The following is a 12787-nucleotide window of genomic DNA, read 5'->3' on the forward strand; positions in this document are numbered from 1 at the left end:
CTCTTTGCAACCTCATGGTCTGTAGCACACTAGACTTCCCAGTCCATCACCAACTCCCGGAGCTTGCTCAAACTCACATCCACCGAGTCAGTCATGCCATCCAACAATCTCATCCTTTGTCGCCCCCTTCTCCTCCTCCCTTCAATCTTTCCCAGCATCAGGGTCTTTTCTAATGAGTCAGTTCTTCGCATCAGGTGGCCAAAGTCCTAATGGAGCTTCAGCATCAGTCCTCCCAATGAATATTCAGGACTGATTTCCTTTGGGATTGACTGGTTTGATCTTGCAGTCCAAAGGACTCTCAAGAGTCTTCTCCAACACCACAATTCAAAAGCATCAATTCTTCAGCACTCAGCTTTCTTTATAGTCCAACTCTCACATGCATATACGACTAATGGAAAAACCATAGCTTTAACTAGATGGACTCTTGCCGACAACGCAATGTCTCTGCTTTTTAATATGCTGTCTAGGTTGGTTATAGCTTTTCTTCCAAGAAGCAAGTATCTTTTAATTTCATGGCTACAGTCACCATTTGCAGTGATTTTGGGAGCCCAAGAAAATAAAGTCTGTCACTGTTTCCACTGTTTCCCCATCTATTTGCCATGAAGTGATGGGACTGGATGCCATGATCTTCATTTTTTGAATGTTGAGTTTATGCCAGATTTTTCACTTTCCTCTTTCATTTTCATCAAGAGACTCTTTACTTCCTCTGCTTTCTGCCATTAAGTGGTATCATCTGCATATGTGAGGTTATTGATATTTCTCCTGGCAATCTTGATTCCAGCTTATGCTTCATCCAGCCCAGAATTTTACATGATGTATCCTGCTTCCCTGCTGGCTCAGATGGTAAAGCGTCTGCCTGCAGTGCGGGAGACCCGGGTTCAATCCCTGGGTTGGGAAGATCACCTGGAGAAGGAAATGGCAACCCACTCCAGTACTCTTGCCTGGAAAATTCCATGGACTGAGGAGCCTGGTGGGCTACAGTCCATGGGGTCGCAAAGAGTCAGACACGACTGAGCGACTTCACTTTCACTTTCTATTCTGCATATAAGTTAAATAAGCAGGGTGACAATATACAGCTTTGACGTATGCTCCTTTCCCAATCTGGAACCAGTCCATTGTGCCATGTCCGGTTTTAACTGTTGCTTCTTGACCTCCATACACATTTCTCAGGAGACAGTTAAGTTGGTCTGGTATTTCTACCTCTTGAAGAATTTTCCACAGTTTCTCATGATCCACAGTAAAAGGCTTTAGCGTAGTCAATGAAGCAGAAGTAGATGTTTTTCTGGAATTCTCTTGGTTTTTCTATGATCCAGCGGTATATTGGCAATTTGATCTCTGGTTCCTCTGCCTTTTCTAAATCCAGCTTGAACATATGAAAAATTCTCAGTTCACGTACTGTTGAAGCCTGGCTTTGAGAATTTTGAGCCTTACTTTGCTAGCTTGAGATTGAGTACACCTAGGTAGTAGTTTGAACATTCTTTGGTATTGTCTTTCTTTGTGATTGGAATGAAAACTGACCTTTTCCAATCCTGTGGCCACTGCTGAGTTTTCCAGATTTGCTGGCATATTGAGTGCAGCACTTTCACAGCATCATCTTTTAGGATTTGAAATAGCTCAACTGGAATTCCATCACCTCCACTAGCTTTGTTCGTAGTGATGCTTCCCAAGGCTCATTTGACTTTGCACTCCAGGATGTCTGCCTCTAGGTGAGTGATCACACCATCATGGTTATGTGGGTCATGAAGATCATTTTTGTATAGTTCTTCTGTGTATCCTTGCCACCTCTTCTTAATACCTTCTGCTTCTGTTAGGTCCATACCATTTCTGTCCTTTATTGAGCCCATCTTTGCATGAAATGTTCCCTTGGTATCTCTAATTTTCTTGAAGAGATCTCTAGTCTTTCCCATTCTATCATTTTCCTCTATTTCTTTGCACTGATTGCTGAGGAAGGCATTCTTATCTCTCCCTGCTATTCTTTGGAGCTCTGCATTCACATGGGTTTATCTTTCTTTTTCTCCTTTGGCTTTCGCTTCTCTTTTCTCAGCTATTTGTAAGACCTCCTCAGACAACCATTTTGCCTTTTTGCATTTCTTTTTCTTGGGGATGGTTTTGATCACTGCCTCCTATACGATGTCACGAACCTCCATCCATAGTTCTGCAGGCACTCTGTCTATCAAACCTCATCCCCTGAATCTATCTGTGCAATGCTTAGTCTGGCATAGAATATGCATTCATATGGCAGCAGTTGCTATCAGCTGCTGTCCTTCTCATCGTCTTTCATTTATCAAATTCCAAAGTAGTGAAAACAGTTGTCTAGGTATCTTGGTTCTAGGACCCTCTTTAGATGCCAAAATCCATGGATGCTCACGTCCCTTGCAGGAGGCCCTCAGCATCTTTGGATTCAATCAACCTCAGATAGAACCGGGTTGGATACTTTGAAGCAAATCAACCTCAGATGAAAATGGGTTGGATAATTTGAAGCATACAGGAAGCTACTCCAACCTCTTGCATTCCTTCTGGCTGCCAAACAAATGTGTATGAACTCACACCTACCTCTCTCCAAATATTTTCTATTTCTGCTCACAAAAGTTTATCAATCACCTCTCTCTTTTGAAAACAAGGTCCTTTTCTCAATTTTCAAGCTTCTCAGGCTATCTGAGACTTTTCTATTTCTGACCTCATTAAACTTCTTTCCCTAGTTTCTTCCTTCTCTTCAGAGCCTTAGTTTGCTCGTCACCTTTCTTTGTTCTAAGTATCTGCAGCAACTCCATGTTCAGTCAAAAGATTTTGTTTCCTAAATGATCCCCTCTACAAGAACAGCTCCAGCCAAAGTGTCGTCTTTACTGAAGTCTGTATTTAAGTGCCTATATAACATCTCCCTTGTAGCTTCCTTTGTGGCTCATCTGGTAAAGAATCAGCCTGCACTGCAGGAGACCTGAGTTCGATCCCTGGGTTGGGAAGATCCCCTGGAGAAGGTAAAGGCTACCCACTCTAGTATTCTGGCCTGGAGAATTCCATGGACTGTATCATCCATAGGCCCACAAAGAGTAAGACACGACTGACAGAATTTCACTAATAAAACGTCTCCACTCGGATATTCTACTCATCTCAACCGAAAGCTCCTTCTCTTTTAAAACTCTTTGCAACTCTAATTCTTTTTTAACACCTCCAATTCCTCTAGTTGCCCAAGTTAAAAGGAAAAACTTCACTCCTCTCTTTGAACTTTATTTCAGATTCATAATTTTAGACCCTAGAATTTATTTTCTCAACCATGGTCAGCTCCAAGAAAGCAGCTACTTTGTTTTGTCCACCAGAATCCTGCCAAACACAGCAAACAGAAGCCTCAGTAAACATCTTTTGACACTGAGATAGATGACAGAAAGGCAGTATCAAAAACCAAGAGCTGGTCAGAGGCAAACCAAAACCCAGTTCCTTTGAATCATAGCCCAATGCTGTTTCTACTGCATTGCCAACCTATCACCAAACCTATCACTGACTTGCTCAAAACCTCTGTTCAACACATCCTCTTCATCTCTACTGCCAAGTTAAGTCCTTGTTATGACAAACTTCAACTATTCCAATTGCTTTTCATTTAGTATTCATCTCTCCAGCCGTTCTTCTCTGAGAAATATCTAGTAATGATGTCAAAATAATAGTCTCCAAACACCACTTCTCTTGCTGGATCTTCGGTGCCTAACTCCTTGATTTAACTTGCAAAACCCATCATAATCTCCAGAAAACATTTGGCCCTCTGCATCCACAGGTTCCAAATCCGTTTATACAGAGGGCAAAGTGACTATGCCATTTTACAAAGCAGACTTAAACATCGAGGTGGGGTCCTGGAAGCAATCCCCCACAAATACCAAGGAATGACTTTATTTCCTTGGTTTGTCTGCTTACTATCATTTCCACCCATATCAAGTACACTGTCTCCTTTACCCACAACTCTTTCTCATTTCTCCTGACAATTAAGTACTGTCTGCCCACTGAAGGCAGGCAAGCAGAAGCACACACACATGCAAACTAGGGAAAGGCCACTGTTCATCTTAGTAGCACCAGTCTATCTTCTTTCAGTCTGTAAAGCGCCTGTATTCCACAGAAGCCAAGTTTTATAAACCACAGACGTCATTTCTCTTAAAACGAAGTCTTACCTGACAACTCCTGTCCAGTTTTTCTCTTCAAGCCCCTACTAACCAACTCAGCTTTTTGTACTGTTCACCAATGCTCAAATCAGGTACCTTAGAATGTTAAAAGTGCAAAAGAAAAATCTCAGAATTCATTTAATGTAGTAGTAACTACTGGAACACACAAAAGAATATTCCAAACTTAGCAAACTTCCAAGGTAAGTGGCTTAGGCACTTTTTTTTAAAGCTTCATGAATGAGTAATTTCAATATTCATTCCTCATTGAGTGAATCCAGTCAACCTCATTTTTTAGATAAGAAAACTGACAAAGAAAAGGTAAAGAAACTTGCCTAAGGCCACCTGTCAGCCTCCACGTAGCACAGGGTAGTGCTTAAGAGCACAGGCTCAGATTCAAAGGCTACTTAAATTCCAGTTCATTGCTTACGGATAATTTTGGCAAGTTGGTTAATTTTTCCGTGCCTTTCTTAGTCTCTTTAAAATGTGGTGACTATCTCAAAAAGAGTTTAATAAAGTCAAAATGAGTTAGTGCGGATAAAGCACTTAGAACAAAAATAAGTACCCAAAAAGGTTCACTGTTAATACAGGAAGGAAAGGATTACAATTAAGCTCTAACTTGGTTTCATGCCATTTTCACTATACCAGTATCTTTGTATACTTTGACATCAACTTGTATACTCCTCAGGGCAGAGCTCAAGTCTCCTGCTTCTTCAGCAACCCCCACCACATCCAATATATTGTTGGCAACCAAATAATATTTTGAACAAACATATGGATTCCTGTTTCTGAACTCTGATACCTCAGCCTAGGATCCAACTTCTGCCAAAGTATCCAGACTGAGTGAATAATAAGAACAGGGCTTACTAAGAGCAAAGCACTGTTTTAAGCACTTTACACATTTTCTCCTGTTACTGATTTCAAATACTCCATAATAAGAAATACAAAATAAACTTAGTATTTATGAGCTATGTCAATGCTACAAAACATTTTCTAACAAAGTGTTACTTTTACAAAAAATATAAAATAATTTTTAACTGAGTCATTACAAAAATGAAGTCCTAAAAATAAAATCAAATTTTCTTTCAAAAAACTCAGCATTTATGAAACAAATGTATACCAAAGGACTGATATACCGCAAATACTCAAAAGCAATTTTCATTCCCTTGAGACATGTACAATTTTATTTTCTTAAACTACTTAAAATACAGCCTTGAAAACAAAACAGGTGAACTACACCTGGCACTGAAGTACCATCTGCAACATGTACAGGTTTCCAACAAAAGGTATTGAGTTTCTCACTAACGTATTTCAAATATACAAATGTTTCTACATAAAGATGACTTGAGAGAATAATAAAGCACTTAAATTTTTAGTAAACTTATCTCTTTCCTTTCATTAAAAAGCACTAGACTATTAGGTATACATGCAGATTCATTTCTCTATTCACATTGTTGAGAAAATGAAAGATACTTTAAAGAGTACATGAACAGTTGAAAAATGAAATAACCAACAGCCAAAGGTAAGTTTGGTGCTGACATCTTTTGTTTTTTTCAGTGTCTGCCAAGACATTTTTTACTGTCTACTACTTGCATCTATTCCAATACATCCTCGGATGTTTAATAATCTAAAGAGGCTATTATGAAATACATCCACTTCTTTAAAAAATAATTCCAAAGGATATTATAAGTAAATTATTTATCATTTTTTTACTGAAAACACGTGTTCAGCTTTTACACAAAGACATCATACACCTTCTTTCACAGACTTTTTCCTATTTAGGCAATCTGGTTTCATCTCATTTGTCTGAAGGGATCTGACACTGTTTTTAACAACCCAAGACCTCTTTTAAGTACCAGACATTTTCTATGGAATGTATATCCCAGACTAAAAATAAACTTTCTTCCCAAACTTTTTAACATAAAGTTCCATAAGAAAGTATTTAATTTTTTCTACTGAGATATAACTGACATATAACATTATATTGGTTTCAGGTGTACAATATGATTCAATATTAGTATTTATGGCAATACGATCGCCACAAAAGTTTAGCTGACATCCATCATCACTAGTACAAATGCTTTTTCTTGTGATGAGAATTTTTAAGATCTACTCTCTCAGCAACTTTCAAACATACAATACATTATCATTACGTACACTCGCCATGCTGAACATTTCATTCCCAGAACAAGACAGACTTTTTTTTAAAGTCATCAATGATTTGGAGAAGGGTTATTTTATTATTTTACTTATTTTGAATATTATTTGATTCAGAAAAGCAGATTTAGAGTCTTTAAAGAGTTATAGAAACAAAACATAGGGAAAAAAATCTCCAGATTAAAGACAGAGTAGGGATTTTTCAAGGAAAAATTTTTCCCCAAGGAAATTTCTAATCATTATCTTTAAAAGGGGGGGGGGGAACTGCTTATACAAATATAAGCAAAAAAAAAATTAAGTTTCTTATTTTTCTGCTCACTTATGCATATTAACAAATGAGCAAGAAACCAGCAAAACTGTCAGAGAAAACGCAAAATAAAGGGTACAGAGACAAAATTACAAACCAAGCAATAAACCTCTTAAATCAATGAAAACTAGGTGACATACCCTCAGAAAAATTACTATTAATACTAAGGCCAAAAAGGCCAACAAAACAGACTACTCTGAATTAGGTTATCTATCAACTCTCCCCTACTGTGACTGCCACTTCACCATTCTCAAAACATTTAATGGATGAGAACTGAAGCTCACAGAGCTAACTTGTCCCAGGACACACAGCTAGAGATAGACCATATCTATTATAGAATACAAAGTCTTCCCTTCGAGTTCCTAAAGACCTTTTAAACTATTTTTTGTAACTATCTGTCAAATGTATGAGAATCGTTTAAATGTCAGGCTCCTCTCTTATTAGCTCTAAATATGAGCGCCTCCAAATGATCCTTTTCGGTGCAAAAAGAAAAAAAATTGACTTTTTTAGTCTTAAATAAATTAAACCACTCTGGTGGGAGATGCTGATAATGGAAGAAATTCTGCATGTGGTGGAGACAGAGATCAAGTATTAAAAGTAATCTCTGTACCTTCTGCTCAATCTTGCTATGAACCTAAAAATGCTCTAAAAAAAAGTTAACTTCTAATTTATTTAGCTTTACTAAGATTAATATAAGGATTCACACTCCATCTAAAGGTCAGCCAGTCATAACAGCAGAGACTATACAGTCTGAAAGTGAAGGAAAGAATGAAAATTCCACGAACAGTAAACCATAAAATATATTTTACTTCCAGCATATTGTGATGTAATGTCATTTACATGTGCCCAATGAAGCAGATTCGGGGATTAACTTATTTAGTTTTAACTAAACTGACTCTCACAACATGGAGAAGTGGCTCTGAAAAAAATTCCCACCAAGATAATAGTAAGGCAAGCATAAGCCAACAACAAAATCGCAGGGCTAAGTACAAGCTATTTTTCATCCCCATTATGATGCAAAATAATCTAGTCAGTCAATTACACAACTCTCACCAAATTATTACTTTTTAAATAAGAACAAAAAGGTCTGTTAACAAAGTATTAAGATTATTTTCCTTCTCACCTTTCTTAACCACCTAATTTGTGTCACTTATTACGTACACTATTAGTATATAAATATACTAATGCCATATTTGCACATGTATAAATCTTATAAACAATTAAGTACATAATAAAGCTATACACACAATATTTTTCTGATGAGTTCAGTTCAGTCGCTCAGTCGTGTCCGACTCTTTGTGATCCCATGAATCGCAGCACGCCCGGCCTCCCTGTCCATCACCAACTCCCGGAGTCCACCCAAACCCATGTCCATTGAGTTGGTGATGCCATCCAACCATCTCATCCTCTGTCGTCCCCTTCTCCTGCCCTCAATCTTTCCCAGCATCAGAGTCTTTTCAAATGGGTCAGCTCTTCGCATGAGGTGGCCAAAGTACTGGAGTTTCAGCCTCAACATCAGTCCTTCCAATGAACACCCAGGGCTGATCTCCTTCAGAATGGACTGGTTGGATCTCCTTGCAGTCCAAGGAACTCTCAAGAGTCTTCTCCAACACCACAGTTCAAAAGCATCAATTCTTAGCTGCTCAGCTTTCTTCACAGTCCAACTCTCACATCCATACATGACCACAGGAAAAACCACAGCCTTGAGTAGACAGACCTTTGTCGACAAAGTAATGTCTCTGCTTTTGAATATGCTGTCTAGGTTGGTCATCACTTTCCTTCCAAGGAGTAAGCATCTTTTAATTTCTGATGAGGGGAGGACACAAAAAAATCTGAATATCTACCACTTAAGGCAAGTGTTTTTTGTTTTTTTTTTTCCTTTTTTGAATGGCGATCAACAGAACGCAAGCAGACCCAAGAAGCTGAAAAAGTCAAGAAGTAGATTCTTCCCCTTAGAGTCTCAAGGAACCAGGCCTGCTGACACCTTGACTTTAGCCCAGTTAAGACTTATTTTGGACTTTTGACCCACAAAACTGATAATAAATGTATGTTGTTTTTAAGTCACTAAACTTTTGGTAACTTGTTACAGGGGCAATAGGAAACTAACACAGAGGATTCCTGGGACTTGGGGCTTTTACTGCTAAAACCAGGATAAGTTGGTCACCCTATTTTCAGGTTTTCAATGCCAGTAACAACATCTGGTACATAATGAGCATAATGAGCAAAAAACCTTTGTTGAATGAGTTTATGGTGAAATATATAGATAATGTACCCTTACTATGTTACAAAGATCTATCATATATATTCTCTCTCATATTATCATCCTAACAACCCTGTGGGCTGTGAACGAATTAGTTGTCCCACTTTTAGGATATAAGAAATAAGATTCAAAGACACCACAAAACATGTCCAAGGACACAGATCTATTATGTGATGGAGCCATAACTACAATATAGGCTTTCTAGCCCATAGTCAAAGGATTACAGCAATCAAGGATCCTATGAATCAGGCAGCCTAGGTTCAAATCCAAGCTCCAGAACTTAATAGTTGCTTTGCCTTAGCCAAGTTACTTCTCTATTTCCTCAACTATAAAATGTAAAATTAATTTATCAATAATACACATAGGGTGGTTGTGAAGATTAAAGGTGCTGAAGATTAAAAGCGCTAAAATGTACAAAGTATACACCACAGGTTTGACAAAGAGGCAGCTGACAATAAATAATAGCTATCATAATTATTCTTGATGTTATAGTACATTTATGCCTAAAATACTCTGTGCTACTTGATAATCACACAAAAGTATGAAAAAAGGAAAAAAATAGCAATCAGAATGAATAATAAAGATTGGATGGGTCTTCTGTGAAAGTAATCTAAGGTTAGAACGCCAGGCTGGAAAGACAAAAGGAGAGAGGAGACATAATCAAGATCTGTAAATATGTGACAATATAAATAAGGTGGTTATAAAATGCAGTAATATTGGTAGGATGAGGAGGCTGGAAAATTAGAAACTAGAGTGTTGTAGTATAAACATATAGCACTCAAAAATCTACAAAATGATACAACTTAAAAAAGAAAAGAATCACAAAATCTTGCAACACTTTATGAATGACAAAGACAAAAATGACTGTTTTGCAAAACCTGCTGAACCCTACAATGGCATCAAGCTAAGGGAGAATGGAGATGTTGAGAAATGACCTAACAGACCAGACTGTAGCAAGGACCAGATCGCCAGGTGAGTCAGTGACTTAATTTCATTATTCCAATTTCCCAAGGAAGAAAAGTCTCTTTACCAATCACACCATACACCACTCCTCTTCCTGATCTCATCATGACCCTTCCAAAAAATTCTCAAGCCTTAATATTCTACTTTAATGCCTTCCCAACCGCTTCAGTAAAGAGCAATTAAAATCTCTCTGAATTTGGCAGTGCAAACAAATCTCAAAACAAACTAACTCAGTTGTTTCTTAAACAAAAGCTTCTTAAATTTTGCACTACTTAAACCCTCAATATCCACTTTTCATTGTGAAAGTCAACAAACTTTACAGAACTTTATGACTATTGTTTTCAATAGGCCAACTGATTTCTTTTCCCCTAACAAGTCATGGCATCATCGACTCAATGGACATGAGTCTGAGCAAATTCCAGGAGACAGTGAAGGACAGAAGCCTGATGTGCTGGCAGTCTATGGGGTCGCAAAGAATTGAACATGACTGACCAAATGAACAACAAGTCATGAGCTCATTACTATTTCTAATGAATCAAGATGAGAAACCATATTGAGATTAGCTTAAGCAAAAGACAGCCAGAAATTAAACAAAATAATAGAAGCACAGTTATTATAAATCCACAAATGATTTTTAAAACTACACTAAAATGCTTGATTTCACTGCCACCAATCAATTTTTTTTCAATTCCATTTAAGGGTAGAAACTTGCAACTGGTAGATAAGTTAGTCCTGAAGACCACTGAATAGTTAGTATAAACAACACTATTTTATGATAATTATCAACTTGCTGAGACTAGATCTTAACTATTCCCACAAGAAGAAATGGCTATGTAATATGATAGAGGTGCTTAACTATTTCAACAATGGTAATCATATTACAATATGTAAACGTATCAAATCAATATGTTCTACAACTGAAATTTACACAATGTTATATGTCAGGTATATTTCAACTTAAAAAAGAAAAAAATCAGAGATCCTGGTGTGTTTTAAATGTGAATGAAAAGTGTAACCTCTTTGCCCTAAACCATTTCACAAAGTAAAGAAGAATAACAACATGGTCTAAAGATGGGCAAGATCAGGGAGAAAGAGAAAAAACACGTAACCTACAACTAAACAGCCAAAAGAAAGAAGTGGTTATGAATACAAGGTTTCCCTCTCTCACGTACAAATTTAAATTTAAAATGAGTGAGTGTACTCACTTCCTAAAAGCACTTTTTGTACCCAACGTGATGCTGATAAGTATTAAGATGAGATAACACTGGTTTTGCTAAAGGGTTGAGAGTAAATGTCAAAAAGGTCAAATTTCTTGTTCTCTAAAACGTCTATCAACCTACCACTCAAAATTCTTCAGCCAGGCAAGTGTTTTCTTTTCTTATTTATCTATTATTTTCTGGTACAACTTCAGTGTCTTTGGAATCCGTTAGACACCCCACATTAATGAAAAACAACTGTTGGTGTTTTGCGGAAATAAGCTAAACAAGAAACTTAGTTTACCTAGATTTTAATGTAACAGCAAATCACTTTGACTGAAGAAGCATCTGTTTAATCAGCAAACATCACACAGCTTTGAAGAAATCCCCTCGGAGTACAGAAGGGATTTTTCAAGTGCAATGGTAACGATCCTTTGACTGATAAGCTAGCTTTCTCTGCTCCTCCCCAAAAACCCAAATGTGCCAGGGATTAACAGAAACTCCATACAGAAACTTATAGACAAAGCACTCTTCCCGCCTTCAAAATGCAGGGCTTATCCTTCTATTACTAAGGGACATTATCCGAGGCACACGATCAGAAACACCCGTGCACACTACACCTAAGACACACTCAGCTACTGAACAGCTTATCATCTACTCCTTGAAAAAGGGCTTCATAACGCCCCCCAAAGTTTCCAAGAACAGCAACCCCAAAAGTATCCGAGGCAAAGACCAGGAGAGAAAAGGGCCAGGAGAACTACTGTTCGTACATTACTCACCTTCCCAAGTCACGTTGTTAAAATCGCCTATCGGGAACACGCCACATCCGACACGCTTTCTGCCCTTCGCACACCATGAAAACAAGTGGCTGGTACTAAGCCCGAACAACTTAGCCAGTCTCTATCTGAACACTACCCAAACACCCCTCCATCGCCAAGGGCCAGGGTAATTGGGTACAAAGGCACCTGGGCGCTTCCTCTGCCACTTAAGACTCTGTAAATTCCAAAATGCACCATGAAAACCTCCACACACAGTGCTGCCAGGCCAGTCCGCCGGGAAGTCACGGAATAATGTGTTTGTTGCCTCATAGGCGCCTCGGAGACCCGCACCCCAAAAGCCAGGATAATTTGGGGGTGTGACTCGGGCCGCTCCCTGCCCCGTCTCCCCTCAAGGGAAAGTCCCGTGTGGTCGCGGCTACTCACCAGACCAGGGAACACAGAGAGAGACAGGAGACCAGGGCCAAGGCCCGCCGGTACTTCTTCATCTTCTCCTCCTTCTTCCCCCTGCCAGAAGGCGGCACATCCTCCCTGCAGCTGCCACTGCCGAGGCCAAGATGGAGGAGCCGGAGCAGGAGAGTGAGGATGAGACCGAGAGTCCGAAGGGCTGCGGCGCTGGAGGACAGGCTCCTGAGCGGCTCGCGCGCTGGCTGCCCTCTCCCAGGGGCCCACGGCGGCGCCGACCCGGGCGCTTCACGGGACGACTCCGGGAACCGCCGCTTCCGCCGCGGCCGCCGGCTCGTCCGCGCCCGCCTTCTCCAGCCGCCACCTCCGCTGCCGCCCCATATCACCCCCGCCCGCCCCGGCTCTCGCTCCGTGCTGCCGGCGACCAACGGCCGCTGCGCACTCGCCTCTCAACAGCCAATCGCCAGCGGAGCCGCGACACCTCACACACCGCTGAGCTGGAAGGAGACGCGTCACCCACGTCCCGCGGCGCTCTCACCCCCACCAGCCTCCGCGCGGGCCACGCCCCCTCCGACGTCTCTGGC

General features: G+C 39.8%; 1 protein-coding gene across 6 annotated transcripts in view; it reads right to left on the reverse strand.

Moving 5' to 3' along the window:
- SUCO (SUN domain containing ossification factor) overlaps positions 1–12431 on the reverse strand; it is an 89510-nt gene extending 77079 nt beyond the window's left edge. For all 6 annotated transcript variants that reach the window (XR_011467298.1, XM_070385283.1, XM_070385281.1 and 3 more), the window contains exon 1: positions 12225–12431. Coding sequence is in view for 5 of the 6 variants with exons in the window: in XM_070385283.1 (XP_070241384.1) it covers positions 12225–12286 (62 nt within the window). In the remaining variant the exon portion in view is untranslated. The remainder of the gene's footprint in view (positions 1–12224) is intronic.
- Between the last annotated feature and the right edge of the window lie 356 nt (positions 12432–12787).

This window comes from Bos mutus, chromosome 16 (genome assembly GCF_027580195.1).
Source record: "Bos mutus isolate GX-2022 chromosome 16, NWIPB_WYAK_1.1, whole genome shotgun sequence".
NCBI classification, from domain to species: Eukaryota; Metazoa; Chordata; class Mammalia; order Artiodactyla; family Bovidae; genus Bos; species Bos mutus.